The 13,733-nt window shown below is 38.9% G+C and overlaps 1 protein-coding gene across 2 annotated transcripts in view; it reads left to right on the top strand.

Moving 5' to 3' along the window:
• The window catches only part of JAG2 (jagged canonical Notch ligand 2), a 155,104-nt gene extending 149,912 nt beyond the window's left edge, over window positions 1-5,192 (top strand). For both annotated transcript variants that reach the window (XM_007473314.3, XM_001368356.5), the window contains 2 exons: window positions 221-377; window positions 2,995-5,192. In XM_007473314.3, the coding sequence (XP_007473376.1) occupies window positions 221-377; window positions 2,995-3,491 (654 nt within the window). In that variant the 3' untranslated portion in view covers window positions 3,492-5,192. The remainder of the gene's footprint in view (window positions 1-220; window positions 378-2,994) is intronic.
• Window positions 5,193-13,733: the final 8,541 nt, after the last annotated feature.

Raw genomic sequence — 13,733 nt, 5'->3', positions numbered from 1 at the left:
TCCCATGTTCACCTCAGGCCTGTTTTGATCATTGGTAAGAAAAGAAAAAACATAAGCCCCGATTTGGGGGCAATAAAGATCATAGATTTTAATAAGCCTGCCAACAGTAAAGATCTTATGTGGCTTGAATGGGCTGTTAGAGACTTTGTTTTTTAAAACACCACCAGATTCCTGTTCTTGGTATCAGAAGGTTAAATGCCATCCTCACTCTGTTTCACAGTCCTTCAGCCCACCACAGGATGAGCCAGATAACACCCTCATCCAGAATGCTGCAAATACCATAGTCAATGCTCTAACTAAGCCAGAGAACAGCACAGTGCTGCTTGCGGTTACTGAGGTCAAAGTGGAGACTGTGGTCATGGGGAACTCCTCCACAGGTGAGTCTGTTTGGGGGTGGGAAGAGTACTTCTGGGAACTCTTCTTTCAGACATTCCGTAGCTGTCCTACATGGCAGTAATTCTCTGGGTGCTGGTGAGGTGGTATGATCTGTGGCTGAACCCAGGATGAACATCAGGCTTGCCATGAATGGGTGAGCAAAAAAAGCAACCTCACCTTCCCCCGCACCTTGAATATCTTTCAGGTTTGAGAGGTTTTCTGGGACCTACTGAAAGGGGGGAACAGAATAACAGAATTTAGGATGCAAGAGATCATATAGTTCAACATGCAAATGACCAAGAATCCCCTCCAGTTTGACAGGTCTTTACTTTTTTGAAGACCTGATGTGAAGGAGAACCTACTACATCCCAAGTTAACCCATTTTAATTTTGGATAGCTTTACCTTTTAGGAAGTTTTTCTTCACACCAAATAGGCTTCTCTTCAGCTCCTACCTCTTGCTTCTAATTTGATTGCTTTTGGAGCCAGTCTAGTTTCCTTTCTACATGAAATCCCTTTAGATGTTTGAAGATAGCTATCATCCAACCTACACCCTTTCTCCATGATAAAAACATTTGAATCTTTCAAACAGTTTTCATATGGTATCTTGAGACCATTACCATTCTGATCATCCCTTTCTGGAGTTTATCCAGCTTCTCAGGGTGGCTAATATATGCCATCTAGAACTGAAAAAAGTATTCCTGATATTGTCTCTGTGCAGATATGGATAGAATAGGATTATCACCTTCTTTCTTCTGGTCATCATTCTCTTTTAGTAATGCATATTCTATTCGAGAACATTAATTTTTTTTAACTTCCATGTCATACTGTTGACTCATAGTATATGTATATAGTCCGATAAAACCCTCAAACCCTTTTCAGATAAAATGCTAGGGAGAACTACCAGTCACACTTCTCAAAGTTGCACTTATCTTGATTATATTTCATCTTATGGATTTGGCTGACCCAGTGTTTTTTAGACTATTGATATATTTCTGGATCCAACTGTCATCTAGCATGTTAGCTATCACACCCAGCTTTATGTCATCTAGAAATCTGATAGGTACACCTTCTGTGACTTTAGCCATGTCATTTGTAAAAATGTTAAATAACTTAGACCTAAGGGCATCATTCTACTATAGGCCTCCTTCCAAATTATTAATGATAACTCAGTCTCTTCACTCAAGCAAGTTGAACTCTACTTAGGCATCCTGTCACCTAGCTCACTTCTTTCCATATTGTCACCAGAAATAGCATTTAATTCAATTTAGTAAGAATTTGCCTACTTTATGACTTATGTAACTTTGTCAAATGTTTTAACTGAATATAGATTAAACTATGACTATAGCATTCCTCTATTCTAGCAACTCTGTCAAAAGAGGAAATGGAGTTAATGTGGCATGATAAAATGAATTCATCAATAATTGTTAGATCCCATTATACCTCTACTTATCTTGGATTTCAATTCTGTTAGCCATTTTTACTCTTCTCATTGCTAGGAGCATTCACCCTGGTATCACAGACAAAAAGCAAAATAAGAGTTGAGTTGGTATCTTATCTAAAAACAGCTCCCTGATCAGGGGGGGCCTTCAATTACCATTTTTAAGTCCATTCTTAATCCATGGTTATTCTTCTGATTAAACTTGCATATTAGCATTTTTTTTTTGGAGCACAAGATTCATCCATAAGAGACCTTGCTTCCTTTTTTTGAGTCTCAATTTATTATTTAGCTCTAAATGTTCTCCTCCATTCCATATTCTTCTACATGAAACTTTCTGATGGTGTGCAGCATATCTTTCTGCTTTTTCAACTAATTTTCTTTCTTCTTTTTCATCTTAGAAACTTAGAGTCAGCTAGGTGTTACAAAGGATGGAGTGCTAGACCTGGAGTCAGGACTAGAGTTCAAATCCAGCCTCAGACATGTAGTAACTGTGTTACCCTGGGCAAGCACTTTGACCTCTGTCTGCTTCAGTTTCCTCATCTATGATATGGAAATAATGACATCACCTACCTCCTAGGGTTTTTGTGAGGATCAAATGAAAAAACATCTGTAAGATGTTTTTCTAATATTAAAGTTCTACATAAATACTAGCTATTATTATTATTGCTTAAGACCCTTTTTCTACTTTTTGAAGAAACACTTTATTCTCCATTTTATCCTGTAAAGTGGTTGATTTTCTTCAATCCTGTTACCTTCTCTTGAATTTTGAACAAGATAGCACTTACCTGGCTACTGCAAAAAACAAATAGCAACACATCGTAGTTTACAACAAGACTGTTGCCATCTCCTTTAATTCTACTACTATGTTTATTGTTATGTTAATATGTATATTATATATCTAAGGCTATGGGTCCCATAAAGGAAATGGGTCTTTCAATATTTTTGTGATCTCCCAGGAAGGCTGACATATTTAGATTTAGTGGGGATAGTATAGTGTTAGATAAAAAAGGGTGTTGAGCCAATTTGGGGGAGATGCTTGGCCAGGTGGTAGGAAGGACATTGAAAGGTTTACTCAGGGCTAATTCTCTGGCCCTAACAGAAGTATTAGTGTGTCTTCAAGGTACTAGCCTATTGCCACAAATCTTGCTCTAAGTGTTTTTTTCTTCCCTTTATTGCCCAGATTATCTAGTTCCCGTCCTCTGTGGGGTCTTCAGCATCATGTGGCTGACTTGTATCATCATCTGTGTGTGGTGGACTCGAAAGAGAAGAAAAGAGAGGGAGAGAAGCCGAATTCCCAGAGAGGAGAGTGTGAACAATCAATGGGCTACCCTAAACCCCATCAGGAACCCTATAGACAAACCATACAGTAATAAAGACATTTATTATGAATGCAAAAACTTTATTTCTCCTCCTAAGAGAACTCATGATGAGGTGGAGGAGTATGTAGAGTATGAGGAAGAGGAAGAAGAAGAGGAAGAGGAGGAGGAAGAGAGAGAGAGAGAGGTCATCGAGGTAGAAAAGTTCCTTTCTCAAAAACTTCAAAAGCCTCCACTCACCAAAGGACCAGGGGACCTCAAAGAGAGCCCCCTTGGAAAGTGGGCACATCGAGGAGCAAGCCACAAAGTAGATAACAGATCTCTCAAGAATGTGAATGACTATGAAGATGGAAAAGATTAGCCCTGAAGAGCTGGGGAGCCAAAGTCCCCTCCACTTCCTGGCTCAGCAGGGGCAAGGCAAGGGGTGAAAGGGGAACTCTCCATTCTGTATCAAGAACCAACATATCTGGAGTCAAATGTAATGTTTATAGTTTCTTTATTTTGTGTAAAAAAAGTTTATTTTCTATGTTTCTTTAGTCTTGTATAAATTATTCAATGACCATCAGGTGAAAAACAACTGAGTATTCTTTAATAGTTGCTATTTTTGTAAAGTTATAAAACACTGTGTGGCAGAGGAGAAACAAAACGGTATCTGTATTTTCGCTATTTTGTGTAAAGTTTATTATAAGAGATTGTACACTGTTTACAGAATCTTTCTTTTTTATTCCTTGTTCTGATTGAATGGTGGCTCCCAAGCCCCCTGACTGAGGACCCTGTGGGACCCGTTTGCCAATGCCCCGAGCCCCAGGCTCCTGGCGGCTCAATGACTGCACTTGCAACTGTGCTGGCTGCTTCCCCAATCCTGCAGATCTGCCTTACACTTCATAGCTGGAACAAAGCTATAGAGGTCTTTCAACTGTGGTTCAAAACGTGGCCTTTCTGTCTCTTCCTCTTTTTTTGCTCTCAAGTCCTTTAGGATCGCAGTATTGAAGCATGGGACAAGTGCCTTGAGATAAACTTTTCTATAGCAACTGTCAGAAACTGCCATCTCTTCGTCCACCCACCTGGCAAACTCGGGCCAGGCCCAGCCCTACCTGCTCCTTTTCTGCTCTGACTGTGAACATGTGCGTCTGTACATATGTACATATTAAATGAATCGCTCTGTATATTTGATTTAATAACTTAAAATATTTCAGTCTCCCTTTAAAAAAAAATGACACATCATTCCTTCTTAATTTATGCTGCAGGCAGGAAGATGCAGTTTACAGGAATTTTCCAGGTCCCTGGATAAGGGAAGCCAGAGAGGGTGGAATGAGCAGGAGAGGATGTTAAGGCTAAGACAGGCCTGCCTCATATTAGACCTTATTGGGTCAGGGTGACCCAGCAGTGATGTGTAAATAGATCCAGCAATGATTGTTTGCCCCACTTTTAATGACCTGAGGCTCCCCAAAACATACAAGACACCCTGTCTGCAGATGGTATGTATACGTGTGTGTGTTTGTGTGTGTGTGTGTGTTTCTGTTTGTGTGTATGCGTCTGTGTGTGAAAGAGAAAAAGAGAAAGATTTGGGTTCCTTTGTGAATGTTAATTACACATGGTATTATTGGACTTTTTTGGCATTTTAAAAACAGGCCTGATGAAGGGAACAATGACCTTTTCTCCTCTGTTCACAGCTTAGTTAATGGTGGTTCCATGACGCAGCAGCGGTAATCAGAGCTCCCACAGCGCCGGAACACCATTAGAAAGCCTGCATGGTTTGGTTTGGTTTGGTTAAGACCTCCGTTTCCACCTCCATTTATTGCTATTAGATGGGCACACTCTATAAAGCTTCCTTTTTCATTACTAGGAAGACATTGTGCTCTCTTGCCATTAGTTGGGGTAGGGGAGAGAACTATCTGAATGGTGAGCACCTCAGCCAATGAGCAGCGTAAACACGATTGTTCAGAAACTAATTACTGTATACATTAAATCCAGGAGTGGTGTGCAGGATCCTCTGTTCAGTACTTTTTGTTTGGTTCTTAACTTTCAGAAAAACTATTTATTAAAACATTTTATAACAATGTCTGGGATTCTTGTACTTGAATGTCTTGTGTTTTTTGCCAACATAACATTTGGAAAGAGAGCTCTATATGTGGCTTTGGGGACTGGACTCTGGTGCTGGTTTCAATCACTGCTGCCGTGTTACATCCTCGGGGCCCTCCACAGGGATGTATTGTTCTAGAGTTTGTTGGCTTAAAATATTCCCATAAATATATGGTCATATCCAGTCCTATAGTGGAGACAATATAATGAGAAGAGATCTGAACTTGGAGATGGGACATTTGTGTACAAGTCCTGGCTTTGGCACTACTCGTCTGCCTTGGGACAATTCACTTCTATTACCTGAGCTTTTGTTTCTCTTTGTTGTTTTTTTTGTTTTACTTTTGAAAGTTTTTATTTAATTAATTTAGAATGTTTTTCCATGGTTACAAGATTCATGTTTTTTCCTTCCCCTCCCGTAGCCAACCCACAATTACGCTGGGTTTTACATGTGTCATTGATCAAGACCTATTTCCATATTATTGATATTTGCACCAGGGTGATCATTTAGAGTCCACATCCCCAATCATATCCCCTTCAACCCATGTGATCAAGCAGTTGCTTTTCTTCTCTGTCTCTATTCCCACCGTTCTTCCTTTGAATGTGGATACTTTTATTTCTCCTTGGACCAAGTTCAATCACACAATCAACAAGAATTCGTAGACCTACCTTATACATTAAGTACACCTATATACAAGGTACTCTTTGAGGCCTAGGAATACAAGAAAAGAATGGAAATAGCCCTTTCCTTCAAGGGAAAGTTGTAACAAGAGATACAACTTCATATAAGTATACACCAGAAGCAAATGGCAATACAGGGAGGCTAGTACCAGGGGTATTAACTTCATGTGGAAGATGCCACTTGAGGATAGATTTGAAGGAACAAAGGCATTCTCAGGGGAGAGGTGAGATGAGAATGCATGCAGTTTGAGGTCAGAAAAGCATCAATGAGAAATGACAACATATCCCCCACTTTGGCTGGACCATGAAGTGTACAAGAAGGAGAATGTCATCATAAGAATAGAAACTTATATTTGATCTTAAAGACAATAGGGAACAACTGAATTTTCTAGAGTAGGGGAGTAACACATCATCAAACTTGTACTTTAAGAAAATTAATTTGAGCCATTGGAATTGAGTAAGTAATAGGAACAGACTTGCCCTTCAGGAAAATCACTTTGACATCTGGGTAGAAAATGAATTGGTGAGGGGAGAGATGAAGTAGACCAATTAGGTACAGGTAAATGACTAAACTAGGATGACTTTGTTAACAGAAAGAAGGGGATGAATATACAATAATAGATCATAAAGGTAGAAATGACAAGATGTGTCAATTTATTGAATGTGGAGGGTGAAAGAGAGTGAAAAATTAAGGATTGATGCAAGTTCGTAAACTTAGATTACTATATACGTGGTGTCCTTGACAGAAATATGGAAGGTTAGAGAACTTTTAGAAACTTTTAGGAAGGCATGAGTTCAGTTTTGGACATATTAATGCCAAGGGACAGCCGGTTGGAAATAGCCTATAGGCAATTATAGCTACACAGCTGAAGTTTAGGAGAATCATTTGGAATTAAATATGTACATTTGGGAATCATCTACATAGAGGTGATAAACCCCTGGGATCTTTGGAGGTCACCAAGTGAAAGCTGTTAGAAGGAAATGAGGGCTCAGGAAAGATTCTACACCCCACAAGAGGCATGATATGAAAGATGGACCACCAAAGGAAACAAAACAAAAAACAGAAGAACCAAGAGAAGGGTCATGAGAACCACAAGGAGACAATATCCAGGAGAAGATGGTTAGGGGTCAGTTGCCGCAGAGAGGTAGAGAAAGATGAGTCAGGGAAAAGACATCAGATTTGGCTAATAGGGATCATTGATAACTTTGAAGAGAGTAATTTCAGGTAGATGGCAAGGTCAGAAGGCAGATTGCAAATGTTAAGAAATAGACAGCAGAAAAGCCAGTGGTAAGAAAGAGATTTCAAAATTAGTAGGGGTGGAGGATGTGGGCAGTTAGGTGGCTCTTTGGATAGAAAGCCAGGCCTGGAGATAAGAGGTCCTGGGTTCAAATGTGGCCCCTGGACAAGCCACAACCCCATTTGCCTAGTCTTTACCTCACTTCTGCCTTGGAACCAATACTTAGTATTGATTCTAAGACAGAAGACAAGAGTTTTAAAAAAAAAGATTAGAGAAAGGGGACAATTATGGGACCAATCTTCTGGACAGAAAATAGAGACTAGGAACAAGGGTACAAAAGGATTAGCCTTAGCAAGAAGAAGTGTTTCCTCTTTTTCAGAGATTAGAATAAAGGAAAGATTAAAGCTGAGGCAAAGCATTTTGAGATGAAGGAAAGACAAGAAACTGATTTGCCTTAAGACTTTAAAGGAGCAAGCCAGATATCTTACTTGATTTCCTGAAAGTCATTCCTTGTCAAGATGTCTGGGTGACTCTAAGGAAAGTTCTTAATAAATGTTGATTAAAGTGAAAGGAAACCAGTTGGTAGGGCTTCATGCACTGTTTGTGATGTAGTAGAAATAGCACTGACACTGGAAACAGAACCTGGGTTCAAATCTCACGTTGATGATCTCAGACAAGTCACTTCACTTCCTGAACCCCATCTGGAAAATGGAGAAGTTGGACCATATAATTAACCACTGAGGGGCCTCCACCACCTGCCAGTGATTAATCCAACATATGAACTGACAAGTAAGTTTAAACACCAGCCTTTCCCTGTCAGAGGAAGGCAGAAATTAATAATTTTCAGTAGAATGAGATGTATTATAGTGGGAGTAGTATTAGATGTTTGAGTCAGAAGAGTTGAGTTTTAATTCCAATTCTGCCTCTCACGATGTGACTTTAGGCAAATAATTTAAACTTTTTGAGTCTCATTTTATATATTTATAAAATGGGAATATTAATACTTGAACTATTTAGCTCTCAGGGTTGTTGTTAGGAAATTACTTTGTAAATTTTAAAATGGACTAGATGTTAACTAGTATTATTTGATAGCGGTTGGCAGTATAGTATAATGAAAATCACTGGATTTGGCATTGAAGAAACTGGATTCAAATCATGACCGCTGTGACCTTAAGCTTATATTTGCCCTGCCCTCACAGGTGGACTTGGGACCATAGAATTATAAGATGTAAAGAATAGTTGTGATTGACCCAATGTCCATTTGGAGGATAGAATCTAGAATGCTCCCCCATGGATATGTCCTATGTGAAGATATGTGGACCTAGTGTTAGGGAGTTTTCCCTGCAAGACCAACACTCCAAGAACTCTGGATAGTTTTCCCTAAAGTCATAGGACATACATAGAATGCCACTGAATTAGGAAAGGAATTTGTCCCTGTGCTATTTCACATTTTCATGAATGAGTTGAATGAAGATCTAGATGGTGCATGTTAAATTAATGAATGGCAAGCAGCCAGAAGGATAGGTGAGCTGAAGCTAGACTACAATTTATATAAAAAGATCTTGTTAACTAATGTTAATTCAATTTCAATGCAACCCTGACTTCATTGATAGAGCCACGGTATCCAGAAAGAAGCGGGGAAATAGGGGGCAGCTGGGTAGCTCAGTGGATTGAGAGCCAGACCTAGAGATGGGAGGTCCTAGGTTCAAATCTAGCCTCAGACACTTCCCAGCTGTGTGACCCTGGGCAAGTCACTTACCCCCATTGCCTAGCCCTTACCCCTCTTCTGTCTTGGAGCCAATACACAGTATTGACTCCAAGACGGAAGGTAAGGGTTTAAAAAAAGGGGAAGGGGGAAGTGGGAAGGGGTGGGGGAGAATAGACTATGGAATTGTAAGGGCCTTGAAGGCAAAAATTATGGGGGAAGGGGGCTGTATTTATTTCTAGCACTTCATCTATGGACTTGCATACAATAAGCAACCCCTGTGCTTTTCCCTAATTAAACACTATCTGAAATATTGTATTGAGTTCCTGCTGCCATGTCTTAAGGCCATCTTAACAAGCCAGACCACATTTTGAGGAGAGTAACCAGGAAGAGGAAGGCCTAGAAACCTACATATGAGAATTGATTGAAGGAAGTGCAGATTCTTAGCTTGAAAAACACACTTAGGGTCTGAGGAGGCCATCATGGATAAGAACAAAGTAGTTGGTTCTACTTGGCTCCAAAAGGCAAAACTAACAATTGAGTGGAAGTTGCCAACAGATTTTGATTTAATAAAAGCAAAGACTTCCCAACAATAGCGGGCAGTGGGTTTATCTTTCTTCTAGAGTTCTTCAGGTAGTGGCTGGTTGGCCACTTGCTAGGGTCTCTGTAGAGAGGATTCCTTTTCAGCTATCAATTGAACAAACAAAAGGCATCCTAGTCCCTTCCAACTCTTGAGTCTTATTTCTGGCTGCTGGTTTGTGGTTCTGGGACCATGATTCTTTGCTTCTCTAATAAAACAAGACTATGCACTCAGAATCTAAGCAAGGAGCCAGGGTAGGAGGCATGGGGTGCCTGTGGTCAGGACTTGCCCCATTCCAGGGGAACCTGCTCAAACCCTATAGCCCAGGGCACTCCTTGCTGGGGACTGGCTCTCTGTTTTGTTGTCTGCCAGGCAGAATAGCTAATTAGTCCTCTGAGAGGCCTATACACTCAGGAAGTTGAATGAGATCAAAACACTGCAAGGATACCAAGGCCTGTGGTTTAATCCATGGCTCGGTCTAAAGGAATTTTAGCAAAATATACACAAATTTCTGATCTCCTCTGATATATTCATTTTCTTTTTTTTTATTATAAACTTAGTCATCAACAGACATTCCAAGAAACAAAAAGATATAGGAAAGGAGACTATATAAAAGAAAAAAAAAACTTCTGCTACAGTTTTTTTTTTCACTGTAAACATTATTTTATTTGGTCATTTCCAAACATTATTCATTGGAAATAAAGATCATTTTCTTTTCCCCCCCACACCCCCTTCCCACCACCTCTCCCATAGCCAACGCAAGATTCCACTGGGTATCACATGTGTTCTTGACTCGAACCCATTTCCATGTTGTTGGTATTTGCATTAGAGTGTTCATTTAGAATCTCAGTCGTATCCCCTTAACCCCTGTAGTCAAGCAGTTGCTTTTCCTCGGTGTTTTTACTCCCACAATTTGTCCTCTGCTTGTGGATAGTGTTTTTTAGAACCCTGCAGATTGTTCAGGGACATTGCATTGACACTAATGGAGAAGTCCATATATTCGATTATACCACAGTGTATCAGTCTCTGTGTACAATGTTTTCCTGGTTCCGCTCCTTTCGCTCTGCATCACTTCCTGGAGGTTGTTCCAGTCTCCATGGAATTCCTCCACTTTATTATTCCTTTGAGCACAATAGTATTCCATCCCCAACATATACCACAATATGTTCAGCCATTCCCCAATTGAAGGGCATCCCCCCGTTTTCCAATTTTTGGCCACCACAAAGAGTGCAGCTATGAATATTCTTGTAAAAGTCTTTTTCCTTATTGTCTATTTGGGGTACAAACCCAGCAGTGCTATAGCTGGATCAAAGGGCAGACAGTCTTTTATCACCCTTTGGGCATAGCTCCAAATTGTCCTCCAGAATGGCTGGATCAATTCACAACTACACCAGCAATGAATTAATGTCCCTACTTTGCCACATCCCCTCCAGCATTCATTACTTTCCTTTGCTGTCATGTTAGCCAATCTGCTAGGTGTGAGGTGATACCTCAGGGTTGTTTTGATTTGCATCTCTGTGATTATAAGAGATGTAGAACACTTTTTCATGTGCTTATTAATAGTTTTGATTTCTTTGGCTGAGAACTGCCTGTTCATGTCACTTGCCCATTTATCAAATGGAGAATGGCTTGATTTTTTGAACAATTGATTTAGCTCTTTATAAATTTGAGTAATTAAACCTTTGTCAGAGGTTTTTATGAAGATTGTTTCCCAATTTGTTGCTTTCCTTCTGATTTTAGTTACATTGGTTTTGTTTGTACAAAAGCTTTTTAATTTGATGTATTCCAGATTATTTATTTTGCATTTTGTGACTATTTCTAAGTCTTGCTTGGTTTTAAAGCCTTTCCCTTCCCAAAGGTCTGACATGTATACTGTTCTGTGTTCGCCCAATTTTCTTATAGTACCCTTCTTTATGTTCAAGTCATACACACGTTTTGAATTTATCTTGGTTTAGGGTGTGAGGTGTTGATCTAAACCTAATCTTTCCCACCCTGTCTTCCAATTTTCCCAGCAGTTTTACTCAAATAAGGGATTTTTGACCCCAAAGCTGGGGTCTTTGGATTTGTCATAAACTGTCTTCCTGAGGTCACTTACCCCGAGACTATTCCACTGATCCTCCTTTCTGTCTCTTAGCCAGTACCAAATTGTTTTGATGACCGCTTCTTTATAATATAGTCTGAGATCTGGGACTGCAAGGCCCCCATCCTTTGTATTTTTTTCATTATTTCCCTGGATATCCTTGATACTTTATTCTTCCAAATGAACTTTGTTGTGTTTTTTTCTAGATCAGTTAAAAAAATATTTGGAAGTTCCATGGGTATGGCACTAAATAGATAGATGAGTTTGGGTAGGATGGTCATATTTATTTTATTGGCTCATCCTACCCATGAGCAGTTAATGTTTTTCCAATTGCTCAAGTCTAGTTTTAGTTGTGTGGAGAGTGTTTTGTAGTTGTGTTCATAAAGTTCCTGTGTTTGTCTCGGGAGATAGATTCCTAAGTATTTTATTTTGTCTAAGGTGATTTTGAATGGGATTTTTCTTTCTAGTTCTTGCCGCTGAGCTGTGTTGGAAATATATAGAAATGCTGATGACTTATTTGGGTTTATTTTGTATCCTGCAACTTTGCTAAAGTTGTTGATTATTTCAATTAGCTTTTTGGTTGAATCTCTAGGATTCTTTAAGTAGACCGTCATGTCATCTGCAAAGAGTGATAACTTGGTCTCCTCCTTGCCTATTTTAATGCCTTCAATTTCTTTTTCTTCTCTAATTGCTACTGCTAGTGTTTCTAGTACACTGTCAAATAATAGAGGTGATAATGGGCATCCTTGTTTCACTCCTGATCTTAATGGGAATGGATTTAGTTTATCCCCATTACAGATGATATTAGCTGATGGTTTTAGATATATACTGTTTATTATTTTTAGAAATGACCCTTCTATTCCTATGCTTTCTAGTGTTTTTTAATAGGAATGGGTGTTGTATTTTATCGAAGGCTTTTTCTGCATCTATTGAAATAATCATGTGATTTTTGTTGGTTTGCTTGTTGATGTGGTCAATTATGTGGATGGTTTTCCTAATATTGAACCAGCCCTGCATCCCTGGTATAAATCCTACTTGATCATGGTGGATGACCCTTCTGATCACTTGCTGGAGTCTTTTTGCTAGTATCCTATTTAAGATTTTTGCATCTATATTCATTAGGGAGATTGGTCTATACTTTTCTTTCTCTGTTTTTGGCCTGCCTGGCTTTGGAATTAGTACCATGTTTGTGTCATAAAAGGAATTTGGTAGAACTCCCTCTTTGCTTATTATGTCAAATAGTTTGTATAGTATTGGGGTTAGTTGTTCTTTGAATGTTTGATAGAATTCACTGGTGAATCCTTCAGGCACTGGGGATTTTTTCTTAGGGAGATCTTTGATGGCCTGTTGGATTTCTTTTTCTGATATGGGATTATTTAAGAAATCTATTTCTTCTTCTGTTAGTCTAGGCAATTTATATTTTTGTAAATATTCATCCATATCACCTAGGTTGGTATATTTATTGCCATATAGTTGGGCAAAGTAGTATTTAATGATTGCCTTAATTTCCTCTTTGTTGGAGGTGAGGTCCCCTTTTCATCCTTGATGCTGTTAATTTGCCTTTCTTCTTTCCTTTTTTTAATTAGATTGACCAGTACTTTGTCTATTTTGTCTGATTTTTCAAAGTACTAGCTTTTAGTCTTGTTTATTATCTCTATAGTTCTATCACTTTTGATTTTATTACTTTCTCCCTTAATTTCTAGGATCTCTAGTTTGGTTTTCTTCTGGGGGTTTTTAATTTGTTTGTTCTCAAATTTTTTGATTTGCATTTCCAATTCATTGATCTCTGCCCTCCCTAATTTGTTAATATATGTACTCAGGGATATGAATTTTCCTCTAAGTACTGCTTTGGCTGCATCCCATAAGGTTTGAAAGGATGTCTCACCATTGTCATTTTCCTCAATGAAATTATTAATTGTTTCTATGATTTGTTCTCTAACTAACCGGTTTTGGAGTATCATATTACTTAATTTCCAATTAATTTTTGATTTGGCTCTCCATGTACCCTTACTGATCAATATTTTTATTGCTTTATGATCTGAAAAGGTTGCATTTATTATTTCTGCTTTTCTGCATTTGAGTGCCATGTTTCTGTGACCTAGTGTATGATCTATTATTTTGTGAATGTGCCATGTGGTGCTGAGAAGAAGGTATATTCCTTTTTGTCCCTATTTATTTTTCTCCATATGTCTACTAACTCTAATTTTTCTAAGATTTCATTCACCTCTTTTACCTCTTTC

Source organism: Monodelphis domestica, chromosome 1, assembly GCF_027887165.1.
Source record: "Monodelphis domestica isolate mMonDom1 chromosome 1, mMonDom1.pri, whole genome shotgun sequence".
Taxonomy (NCBI): domain Eukaryota; kingdom Metazoa; phylum Chordata; class Mammalia; order Didelphimorphia; family Didelphidae; genus Monodelphis; species Monodelphis domestica.
Note: the sequence above shows the minus strand (reverse complement) of the source record. Positions and strands in the feature narration are given on the sequence as shown.